The 12953-nt window shown below is 47.3% G+C and overlaps 1 protein-coding gene and 1 pseudogene across 1 annotated transcript in view; one reads left to right on the plus strand and one right to left on the minus strand.

Annotated features, from left to right (window-relative positions):
• Positions 1–1021: 1021 nt before the first annotated feature.
• Positions 1022–6675, minus strand: LOC119954030 (annotated as a pseudogene).
• A 5774-nt stretch (positions 6676–12449) lies between these two features.
• si:dkey-103g5.4 overlaps positions 12450–12953 on the plus strand; it is a 203581-nt gene continuing 203077 nt past the window's right edge. Inside the window, exon 1 of the mRNA XM_038778804.1 lies at positions 12450–12546. Coding sequence (XP_038634732.1) covers positions 12450–12546 — 97 coding nt within the window. The remainder of the gene's footprint in view (positions 12547–12953) is intronic.

The following is a 12953-nucleotide window of genomic DNA, read 5'->3' on the forward strand; positions in this document are numbered from 1 at the left end:
CAAATTTGGTCTTTTCAATCTGAGTGTCAGCATCCACCTTCATTCCTGTGTGATGGACCATAGAGACTTTCAGTCATGTGTTGTCTTCTCGCTCTGGATCCCAGCAGATTGCCGGTTTCTGTGCGTTTTTGGGGATATCTTCGAAAACCTTCCCCTCTCTAAGCCCTCTCCATGGCAATGTGAATCACATTGGCCTTGTATCCAGGCAGAAATGCTGATTACCTGTTCTTTTGACCCCAACTTTGGACCCAACTCTATTCTATCATGGAAGTAAATAGACAGCTTAAAAGTAAGCTGTTTGCAATCCAACATTCTGAATACCTTCCTCGGACTTTCGAAACTAACAATCTTTTTTATTCAGCCAGGCTTTTATTTTCACAAAGTTCCAACATTCAATACAATTTAGAAGAAAGTATAGGGGGCAGGATTCTCCGACCCCGCAGTGGGTCAGAGAATCAGTGGGGGGGGGGGGCGCTAATCACGCGACGCTGCTCCGACACCGGTCTGCCGATTCTCCAGCAACCGGAGATTCTCCCCGTGCGATGGGTCGAGTTCAGCTGAGTCCTGCCGGCATAGTTCTCGTGTGGTCCTACCCGGTGGGACCTCAGCGTTCATGCTGCGGGGGGCGGCCTGGTGGGGGGAGGGGGATCCGACTCCGGGGGGGGGGGGGACCTCCACGGTGGCCTGGCCCGCAATCGGGGCTTACCGATTGGTGGGCGGGCTTATCCATATGGGGGCCTATGTGCCTCCACACCAGGCCCCTGTAAGCCTCTGCCACGTTGCGTCGGGGCCGGTGCAGAGACGGAAACCCGATCTCGCGCCGGCTGTGGCGCGCATGCGCGGACCTGCACCACCCGTGCTGACGCCCGTATCGGCAGCCAGAGCAGCGTGAGGCTCTCCAGTGCCGTGCTGGCCCCCCGTACGGTGCAGGATTGCTGCTCCTAGTGGCCAGATGACGCCATCGTAAAACGCTCCAGCGTTTACGATGACGTCAACACTTAGCCCCAGGATCGGAGAATCCCGCCCAGGGTCTCTTGGTGGTGAAACGGGGTGTCTGCTGTTGATCTGTGCGGCAGAGGGAAGTTGATCTTTGAATTGTGGAACTGCTTAAGAGCAGTCTGGCGACACTTGCTCAATGAATTTCCAAGACTTTCAGGATCTGAATTTAGTGAACATGAGCACTATGGTGTTCTACCATATCATGGGTAGCACTGGGTGACAGCACCAGCAGTGGTCAGATCCCTGTTCTCCCTGGATTATGGGTTCCACGGTGAGAATCGCAGCACAGCCACATACCAAAGTTCTTTACTTCTGTGGGTAACTTTTCAAAAACCAGTCCAGAATAGACAATTTCACCTGTGGATTTCTTCAGTTTCTTCATTACTGAAACAAAGTACCAGAACCAAGAGTTGGCAATAATAAGATTTGGAGCAAAGTGGCGATTGAGCCCCTGGCCATGGCATTGAGGGTCAGGGAACTGGAGGGGCCTGGTACGGGGCGGGGAGGAGCATCGAGTGTCGCTGTATGCGGACGACCTGTTGCTGTATGTGGCGGACCCGGTGGGAGGGATGCCGGAGGTGATGAGGATTCTTAGTGAATTTGGGGGTTTCTCGGGGTATAAGTTGAACCTGGGCAAGAGTGAGTTGTTTGTGGTGCATCTGGGGGATCAAGAGGAGGGGATTGGTAGACTCCCACTGAAGCAGGCAGGCAAGAGCTTCAGGTACCTAGGGGTCCAGGTGGCTGGGAGCTGGGGGGCCCTGCACAAGCTCAACCTCACAAGGTTGGTGGAGCAGATGGAGGAGGCGTTTAAGAGGTGGGATATGTTACCGCTGGCGGGGAGGGTGCAGTCCGTTAAGATGACGGTGCTCCCGAGGTTTTTGTTCCTATCCACTGCCTCCCCATCCTTATCCCGAAGGCTTTTTTTAGGAGGGTCAACAGGAGTATCACGGGATTTGTGTGGGCGCATGGGACTCCGAGGGTGAGAAGAGTGCTCCTGGAACGAGGCAGGGATAGGGGGGGCTGGCGTTGCCCAACCTCTGTGGGTACTATTGGGCTGCCAACGCAGCGATGGTGCGTAAGTGGGTAATGGATGAGGAAGGGGCAGCATGGAAGAGGATGGAGGCGGCGTCATGTATGGCACGAGCCTGGAGGCGCTGGTAACGGCGCCGGCGCCGCTCCCTCCAACGAGGTATACCACGAGCCCGGTGGTGGCAGCTACCCTCAAATTTGGAGGCAATGGAGACGGCATAGGGGATAAGTGGGGGGCTCGATGGAGGCCCCGATACGGCGGAACCATCGGTTTGTCCCAGGGAGCATTGATGGCGAATTCCTGGCTGGCACAGGGCAGGGCTTAGGAGGTTGAGGGACCTGTTTGTGGAGGGGAGGTTAGCGAGCTTGGGGGAGTTAGAGGGGAAGTGTGGGCTCCCCCCGGGGAACATGTTTAAGTACATGCAGGTGAGGGCGTTTGCCAGGCAGCAGGTGGAGGGGTTCCCCTTGCTGCCCCCACAAGGGGTGCGGGATCGGTTGCTCTCGGGGGTGTGGGTTGGAGGAGGGAGGATTTTGGACATATACCGGGTGATGCAGGAGGTTGACGAGGCCTCGGTGCAGGAACTGAAGGGTAAATGGGAAGAGGAGCTGGGTGAGGAGATTGAGGAGGGGATGTGGGCGGATGCCCTGGAGAGAGTGAATTCCTCCTCTTCCTGTGCGAGGCTTAGCCTCATACAGTTCAAGGTGCTGCATAGGGCACACATGACTGGGACGAGGATGAGTAGGTTTTTCGGGGGCGAGGACAGGTGTGCTAGGTGCTCGGGGAGCCCAGCGAACCACGGCCATAGGTTTTGGGCGTGCCCAGCGCTGGGGGAGTTTTGGAAGGGGGTAGCAAGGATGGTGTCGAGGGTGGTGGGATCCAGGGTCGAGCCAGGCTGGGGACTCGCAATTTTTGGGGTTGCAGTGGAGCCGGGAGTGCAGGAGGCGAAAGAGGCCGGTGTTCTGGCCTTTGCGTCCCTAGTAGCCCGGCGGAGGATTCTTCTTCAGTGGAAGGATGCAAGGCCCCCAAGCGTGGAGGCCTGGATCAATGATATGGCGGGGTTCATTAAATTAGAGAAGGTGAAATTTGCCCTGAGGGGGATCAGTATAAGGGTTCTTTAGGCGGTGGCAGCCTTTCCTGGACTTCCTGGCGGAACGGTAGGAAAATAGGCCGGCAGCAGAAGCAACCGGGGGGGGGGGGGGGGGGGGGGGGGGGGGGGGGGTTTGGATCGGGGGGGGGGAGAGCTGTGTACATGGGTTTGTGGGATGTGGCGGGTGTTATCTCTTTCCCTTTTGTTGTTGGGTGTTTTTTTTTCTTTTGTTTGTAGTTGCTTTTGAAGTTGGGTGGGTATTGTTCTTGGGGTATTACCGCGGTTGTTTTGTTAATAGAGTTGAGTTGTTTATATTTTGTAAAAATTTCAATAAAAATTATTTAAAAAAAAAAGATTTGGAGCAAAGATGCGCATCCGATACAGCGCGGGGCTGGGCTCTTTAGTTCAGGGCTGGCGCCGCCCAATCACCTTGTACTCCTTAAGGATGCCCAAAGTCTTCACGTCACCTCAGATTCACCTGCTAGAAACTAAAAATCTAACCACTATAAACACCGCTGCTGTTGCTTTGTCCCCAAATGTGAAAATCTTGCATGAAAGCAGAATACTGCAGATGCTGCAAATCTGAAATGAAAACGGAAAATGCTGGAAAATCCCAGTTAATGCTTTGAGTTCCTGTGACTCTACAGAGCTATGGATGAGGTGAAATGTGATGGGTTTTACACTGTTTATGAGCGGGTAGAGGAAGTGGCACAAACAGCACGCCAGGTGTAGGTGGCAGCTAAGGAGTAACTTTGCAAATATTTCATGGAACACAAGACAAAGGTGTTAATGGTAGTGGTAAAAGATTAAAGAAGGTGTTGACATAAGGGTAAGATAGCGTCCATAGCAGAACAAGAGTCAGTGCTCAGCCATGGTTATGCTTGTGGGCTGAGTAAAGATGTTCTGCAAAGGGGTCACCCATTCTGCACTTAGTCTCCCCGTTATAGAAGAGATTGCATTGGGAGCAGCGAATACAGTCGACCAATGTGAAGGAGGTCCAAGTGAAATGCTAATTCACCTGAAAAGAGTGTTTAGGGCCTTGGGAGGTGAGAAGGGAGGCGGTAAAGGGGCAGGTGTTGCACCTTCTGCGATTGCATGGGAAGGTGTGTGAAAAGGTGACAAGGAATTAGGCGTGATGGAGGAGTGGTCCAGAGTGTTATGGAGGGTATGTCCCTACGGAATGCTGACAAGGGAGGTGACGGAAGATGTGTTTGGTGATGGTGTGAATGCGTCTCTAATTCACTTATCTATCAGTCCGGAAGAAACAGTCTCGAACACGCTCGTACTCAGAATATTCTTTATTGGGCAGCCCTCTAGGTATTCCAAAGAAACACCTGTGGGAGAGTGCCAAAGTTTTGCCCAAAGCATCCTATCTTTATATGGTTTTTTAAGGGGCTGTCCCTTACATTCACTTGAGCTTACCTCCAGTACAGATTACAGCCTGTTTTTACCAAATGTTTATAATCATAGAATCATAGAATTTACAGTGCAGAAGGAGGCCATTCAGCCCATCGAGTCTGCACCGGCTCTTGGAAAGAGCACCCTACCCAAGGTCAACAACTCCACCCTATCCCCATAACCCAGTAACCCCACCCAACACTAAGGGCAATTTTGGACACTAAGGGCAATTTATCATGGCCAATTCACCTAACCTGCACATCTTTGGACTGTGGGAGGAAACCGGAGCACCCGGAGGAAACCCACGCACACACGAGGAGGATGTGCAGACTCCGTTTAGTACATGATTAATTTGTTATTGTCATATTTTCAATACATAATTTTACAGACATTGAGGTTATCTATTGGCACAGGAGCGTATAGCAATTTTAGCAAAACACCAGGTGTCCAGCCATGATTTATCAATGGCTCTTACATTTCATATTCCATCATCCAGCCATCTTCCTTGTTTCTCAAGGCTATTTGGCTTACAGTCATGAATCGGCTCACGAATTCAATAATAACTCCCTCCTCAGTAACTTTCCACTAATGTGTCCCATTAAGTTTGGATTGTTCTAGCTATTAACCCTTGCTTCACATTCTCATTCCCCCCTGTGATCATTCCATGATCACACAGCCCTCAGGGACTTATCCTTGAGAGTCTGAAGAATTCCTCCGGGAAATCATCCTTTGGTCCAATGTCCTCATACACATTTCCGGCATCTACTAAATCGTGCTTGTCTAACTGGGAAAGCCGCTGCAGCATCTGTGGCATCACAGAGGCGCCTAAATGATTACAAAAGCATTTAACACAGGTTATAATGATACATAGCAAAAGGCAAATAGCGATAAAGATAATAAATCCATGAAACAGATAGGTGGTCCAGGAACTAGACCACAGTCCTCCCCACCAGTCGTCCGAGGAGAACTGGCGGAGTCTCTTTACCCCATCCCTAATGTGGTCCACTAGGTGAGTAATGTTCTCCGAGCTATCAGGGATATAAGTACAGCATTCAGAACCCACTACAGCACATGCACCTCCCTCGCTGGCGAAGAGGTAGTCTCGAGCCATGCGGTTCTGTAAGGCAACCGTCCAAACAGCTACTAACTCTGCGCTGAGCTCACTGAGTCCTTCCGCGGTATCATTAGCCACCTGCTCCAATATATTCCGGAACTTTAATACTGCCGAACTGTGGCCAAAGGACAGTAGCTATCACCTCCCAAGGTACAAGGGACCTAGTGGTTCGGGCATGGGGATGTTTGGCTAGATCTGTATAATGGGTGATGCCAGGGACTACAAAGCCCATATAGCAAGAACCTGACCAATTTTCCAGCAACCAGGGATATGCTTTATGTCCGCATATAAAAGAGGTATCATTGTATGAGGTCAAGTTCCCCTTGGCGTCCGTCATCATGATTCTAGTCAGATCCCCCCTCCAGGGGCCGCCACTTGTATGGTTTTCTGTTGCTGACCAATTAAAGGTGAACAAGCCTTTTTGTGTAAGATTAGTTATGGGCGGTTGCCAAATCAAGGCTGGTACCTACCGGGTGGGTCCCATTGGCATGATCCTTTTTAAAACATATACTACCTTTTGGAAATTTAGCATACTTGGGAAGGATCAGGTAGGGCGGCTGACGGGTTACAGTAAATTTTGGCCACCACCATCCTTTAAATCTGCTCATATTGAACCCGGCCGATCGCCAATCTATCATATCTTGTGTATCATTATCAGGGTCGGTACGATTACATCGCAGAGCCCATTCTGCGACCTCCTCGATCAAATAGGAAAGAGGGACCAAAGGAATACCCCCATGGGCATGGCTGGGAACATGCGTACATACCCAACAAGAGGAGACATTCAATTTCTTTGCATAAGTATAAGACATAAAAGGAATGAATTCACAGTCACATGGTGTGTTGCCCGCTTCCTCCTGGTAGGCGGGTGAGTATGAATAGTCTTATACTCAGGAACTCGTGGCTTGCCTTTCCCTCGTACACCGATAGTCCCACCGGCAAGCGTAGCGATCGCAGGTCAGGGATCCGCGGGTAGTCAGGAACCGAGGCTTCTGCTCGTCTTGATGAATAATGGTGGTACAAGTATCCACCGGAGTTGCCGTCCATAAGATCTCATCTGTGGTGCTGTTGGCACAGCTAAAGGTGTCCTCACGACAAAGGTGCAGAATTCGTCTGCCGGGTCTACATCGCCGGTCGCTAGTAAATGTAAACTGGATGGCGCTGGCGAGGATCACTAGTAAAAAGAGCAGCTTCATCGTGGGGTCCTGCTCCTATTCCGAGTAAGGTCGTATGTACCTAAACTTAAAACGAGAGTTAATAATCACGAAAACTTCACTAGCTTACAGTGGTGGGTGTGAATCCACGCATTGCATCCTTTAACTTTGACTGCCGTGGGGGTGGTTAGGAGAACTTGGAACGGTCCTTCCCAACGTGGTTCCAACCCCTTCCGTGTTCAATTGCAGATCATCACATGATCTCCTGGTTGTACAATATCAGAGCTAGTTAAAGGTGGCACTTCCTCTTGTGCGGCATGTACTCCTAAGTGGAGACTCTTTAATACTTTAGTCAAGGCTAGTATGTAATTAGCCATTTCTGTAGTCATGTGGTGGAACTGAATGTCTCGGGATGTATGACAGTCCCAGGGGGTGCGAAGGGGTCTTCCGTACAAGATTTCAGCGGGGCACAATCAAGTCTTTTCTGCTGGGGTGGCTCTTATTTGAAAGAGTGCAATAGGTAATAGTTTCAGCCAAGTGGCTCCAGTCTCTGCTTGTAATTTAAAAAGCTTAGTCTTTAAAGTTTGGTTAGCTCTTTCCACTATCTCAGCTGCTTGGGGCTGGTAGGCGTAGTGTAACTGCTGTTTAATTCCTAGTTGAGTGCAGAATTCTTTATTAATCTGTCCCAGAAAGTGAGGTCCATTATCAGAGCTTAAACGATAGGGAATTCCAAATCTTGGTACAATTTCATGCATAAGAACTTTTACTACAGTTGAAGCCTTATTATCTACAGTAGGATAGGCCTCTATCCATTTTCTAAACACATCAACAATCACTAATACATGCTTATAACACTGGCATCTTTCCAACTCAATGTAGTCCAGTTGCAGGGTCTCAAAGGGACCCTCGGGCAATGGTGTTTTTCCCTGCTCACAGGGCACTGCCTTACCAGGGTTATACTGCTGGCATATCAAGCAGTGACTGCTAATTCGTTGGGCTATCTCCTGCAGTCTGGGATGCCACCAGGTTTTTAACAATATATCACCTGTAGCGCGAGCACCACCGTGAGTTGCAAAGTGTACTCAATAGGTCACCCAGGCTGCCAAAGCAACGGGTATACATGTCTGCCCTGCTGGGGTGACCCACAGCTTATATTCTTTATCATTTGTACATCCCAATTCTTCCCATAACTTTTTATCGCTAGCAGGAACGTCCTCCTGTAGCTGGATTACATCAGTAATGGTCGGCATAGGTTTTTCAGAGGGAGACTTGTCTTTTGAGCTTTTAGTCTGGCTCATCATTTTGGGCACTACCATGGCTTTTGAATGGGAGGCTTCTTTTGCTTGGTGGTCTGCCTGCCTATTTCCTTCATCTACTGGAGTTTTTTCTTTCGTATGGGCAGTACACTTTATCACTGCTACCTTTTCTGGGAGCAAAAGAGCTTGGAGTAATTGGGTTACTAGCTGCTGATGGGAAATTGGGGTGCCAGCGGATGTTAAGAATCCTTTGATCTTCCATAATTGACCAAAATCATGTACGATTCCAAAGGCATACCTGGAGTCTGTATAAATATTTACTTTTTGCCTGCTCCTAGTGCGCATGCGCGTATTAGTGCGAACAATTCTGCTTGTTGTGCAGAAAACGGTGTTTTGAATGCTGCTGATTCTACTGTCTCCCCACCCTGATTGATTATAGCATATCCTGATAACTGCTCCCCCCTTTCACCGATGGAAGCACTTCCATCTGTGAACATGGTTAGGTCTGGGTCGTTAAGAGGGTGAAAATTCAAAACTTAAGATTTGTAAGTTCCAATTAAAATGCATCTTCAGCTGTGTGGACTGTTCATTACTTCATCAGAATTTAAAAGGGCCAGAGCTCAGGCAAACCAGCATGGGAGTGTCAAGACAGCTTCTGGATTACACACAAAAGCTTGTTGAAAGGGTTAATTGTCTTGCAGAGACAAAAAGGGGCGTATAGTGGGTGGATAAATTGGAATGATGCCATTTGCATCTCTAAACTTGTTTTTATTTTTCACTCAAATGGCTGGGAGTAAAAGTTGGAGTGCTGCCAAATTCCCGTTATCAAGTCTTTCAGCGAATACAATATGTTATTGAAACTCATGGACATATTTTATTTACCCATCTGTTGTTTATAAGTCATTCTGCAATCTCATAATTAAAACATCTGCGTGGTGAGACAGTTTCGTTTCACCCTACTGAAGATTATTTGTGTCAGGGAAGTTTTAACCCTGAACTAATGAAACACCGGCTTGACCATATTTGTCATATCTGAACTATCCTAACCTCCATTGAACACCATAAAACTAATATTTTCTTATTCTTACATACGTGATTTTGCACCCTGATTAAAATTATAGCCTTTGAAAAGAAAAAATTGTTAACTGTACTCAAACTATAATCTTTAAAGACAATGCGTAGACAATTTGAAGCTTTCAAATAATCACAGCTCGTAAAAAGTCAAGGTCTGAAGTCAAAGTCTGAATACAAAGACAGTGAATAGTTCAGAACAAAGTTTAAATGCCTAAAACTCTCTCTCTCTCTCTCTCTCTGTCTCTGGAACTCTTGTCGCTCTTTCTCTTTATCTAACTACCCCTCCCCTTCTCTGTCTCTCCCTGACTCGCTCTCTTTCGCTCTCTCACCTTTCGCTGTCTCTATCAGTCTCTCTCTCTACGTAACTCTGTCTGTCTCTCTTTCTCTAAAATGGAACAAAATTAAAATACTGAACAACATTTTTCATTCTCCTTCAAAAACTTTATCTGAGTCATTCCATTTAAGTCAATTTCCACTGATTAATTTTTGAGGCATTAGCTAGTCTTAGAGATGTATATTTCTTTGTGCAGATGACCTGCTTGCTGAAATGGTTAAATTTTTGTACAGAATCAAAAGTGGTGGAGACCTTGGCATGGTGCCATCTCCGTCTGCTATGCGACCTTAGACATTACCCATCCTTTCTTTCAATTTCCAATGTTCGTTATTTAACCGGTTTTTGGAAAGAGACATTACTGGATGTTTATTTTTCTTTTATTTCAAATGAGTTGAATTACTGCTGAATTTATCTGGACGGCTTGAAACAATCTGAAGTTATTCTCGACATGTATCCATTCTTAAGTTTCTAACCGTAACCTTGTATTGATTTTCCTCCCCATTTTTTCGTTTTGGGAGGGGGGGGGGGGGGGGTTAGTCATCCTCAGATATTCCTGAACAAAACTAATTGAGTGTTTTAGCCCCTTTCTGATCTTTTGGACTTCACTTAATTTGATTTTTTTTTCTCTCCTTGAGACATTCCGGGACAGTTGTTAGCCGTAATTGTTGGCAGTTTTGTGAGGTCTTTACACTATCTTTACCCACTTGATTGCTTTGCTTAAAGGAGTTAGAGCTCAATTCCTTTAAACCAGCCTGTCTTCCAAATGGTGTGAAGGTTGAATTTATCATTTGTGCTTCTAACTTTATTTGTCTTATCTTTACTTCTGTGTATCTCACCATTTTTCTCTGTTCCACAGAAATCACACCCACCTTTGATCATTGTTTTTTTTAACCAGAGTATTTTGCTCTTCAAAAACCAAAAAAATGTTTTAAACTGACTTTTTTACTCATTTGGCCTTGATACTAGATTTATTGGATATTACCTCACCGTCTGCCCGACTTGCCAAGTGATTCTAATTTTAGGCGGTCAAAGGTTTGACTACCCGCCTTGTCCACCGGCTCGAGCGCCGTCCAGCTCAGCAAATCCTTCCAGACTTACACTAAATGTTAGGGGTGAAAATATTCACACGAAGGCCTGAATATCAGTAACAAAGCAGTTTACTATGTCAGAATTCTGGGAGATAAGATTTGGGAACTCCGCAGTCCCTGACAGCACCTTATCTCACTTAAGCTTAAACTCGCATGGATTAATATACAGATTCAAGGTGGATAGCCTAATGACTTGGTTCTTTTCCCATATGTGCCTTCCTTTTTTTAAGACCTTGGCTGTTTTAACTATTTCTTTCTCTGTCAATTTTATACCCAATTTTAATGCATTAGTTTTCCCCCAGTGGCCATTTTTCTTCTTAATTTTTATGCAATTCTCCTGACAATTGTCTCAGTTGCTTGGAATATTCCGGAAGCGCGCTTCCACTATCAGAGGTTGTATCTAACGTGTCACCCATCTTTAACACTATTGGCAGTTAATGATCCTTGCAATTATTGTTTATTTAGCGAAATGGTCCTGGACCACTTTATTCAATCGTGAATTTAAACGGAGTTATCCTGCTCCGTTTCCCAATTCGGGCAGGCTCATCCGTGCCTGCAAGCCTATCTAACTACAAGGTTATAACGCCCTTGTTATATTTTTAACTTAGGGTTGATCACGCACCCTTCTAAAGCCTCTTATCGCGGGGGCACTTTTAAACAAAAGCAAGGATCATGATAATGCCGAAACCTCTTCTGTAGCTTATTACTGTAGGGGCTACATTCCTTCCCTGAAACGCACTAGTCCCCGACTGTGCCTGTAGCTATTACTGTAGGGGCTACACTCCCTCCCTGAAACGCACTAGTCCCCGACTGTGCCTGTAGCTATTACTGTAGGGGCTACACTCCCTCCCTGAAACGCACTAGTCCCCGACTGTTCCTGTAGCTATTACTGTAGGGGCTACACTCCCTCCCTTAAACGGGTTCGCCGGACTGACCTGGATTTCGTAGGAGCGTCCCTGAGCGCTGACAGCGGGGCAGAATCGTGGACGGTACAGCGGAGGGTAATACCAAAGTGGCAAAAGTTTTACTCACAATGGTGGCCCAATTCCTCCTTCGCTCCCGAACTTGATCAGTCGCTTATGCCGCCAGGCCCAGCGGAGACTCTTTGAAATCCCACCGCTGCCACCAAAATGTGAATGCGTCTCTAATTCACTTTTCTATCAGTCCGGAAGAAACAGTCTCGAACACGCTCGTACTCAGAATATTCTTTATTGGGCAGCCCTCTAGGTATTCCAAAGAAACACCTGTGGGAGAGTGCCAAAGTTTTGCCCAAAGCATCCTATCTTTATATGGTTTTTTAAGGGGCTGTCCCTTACATTTACTTGAGCTTGCCTCCAGTACAGATTACAGCTTGTTTTTACCAAATGTTTAGTACATGATTAATTTGTAATACTTTCAATACATAATATTTTATATTAATATTTTCAATACATAATTTTACAGACATTGAGGTTATCTATTGGCACAGGAGCGTATAGCAATTTTAGCAAAACACCAGGTGTCCAGCCATGATTTATCAATGGCTCTTACATTTCATATTCCGTCATCCAGCCATCTTCCTTGTTTCTCAAGGCTATTTGGCTTACAGTCATGAATCGGCTCACGAATTCAATAATAACTCCCTCCTCAGTAACTTTCCACTAATGTGTCCCATTAAGTTTGGATTGTTCTAGCTATTAACCCTTGCTTCACATTCTCAATGGCATCATGCTGGCATTGACAGAAATGGCAGGGGGGGTGACTCTTTAAATGCGGAGTTTGGTGAGGTGGAAAGTGAGAACAACGGAGACCCTACCCTGGTTCTAGGTGGGAGGGGAAGGTGTGAGGGTAGAGATGCAGAAGGTGGGTCAGACACAGTTGAGTGACCTGTTAACCACAATACAGGGGCAATCTCAGTTCAGGAAAAAAAGGGGACATGCCAGAAATGCTGTTTTGGAAAGTGATGTCGCCGCAACAGATACAACAGAAGTGGAGAGACCGGGTAATGGAATGGATTCCTTACAGGGAGCGGGGTATGTAGAGCCATTATTGAGGTAGGTGTGGGAATTGGTGGCCTGTAGCTAATATTAGTGGGCAGTATATCACCAGAAATGAAGACGGCGAGGTCAAGGAAGGGAAGCGAGGATAAGGAAGGGAAGTGAGGTCAAGGAAGGGAAGGGTCAGAGTTGGATGATTAGAAGGGTGTTGGAAATTGAAACAATGGGCAGGGTGTGTTGGGTGGTGCGTGGCGGGGGGGGGGGGGGGCGGCATGTCTGGGTGGGTGGGACACGGGCTTGGTGGTTGTCTCACATCACGGACGAAGGAGCCAGAGGAATATATTTATATTTCTCGTGCAAGTGTACACCACTGCCCCACTCTCCCAATGGTGCCGCCCAACTATCCCCACCCTCAATCCCTTCCTCCAACGCACACTACCTTC

Source organism: Scyliorhinus canicula, chromosome 19, assembly GCF_902713615.1.
Source record: "Scyliorhinus canicula chromosome 19, sScyCan1.1, whole genome shotgun sequence".
Taxonomy (NCBI): Eukaryota; Metazoa; Chordata; class Chondrichthyes; order Carcharhiniformes; family Scyliorhinidae; genus Scyliorhinus; species Scyliorhinus canicula.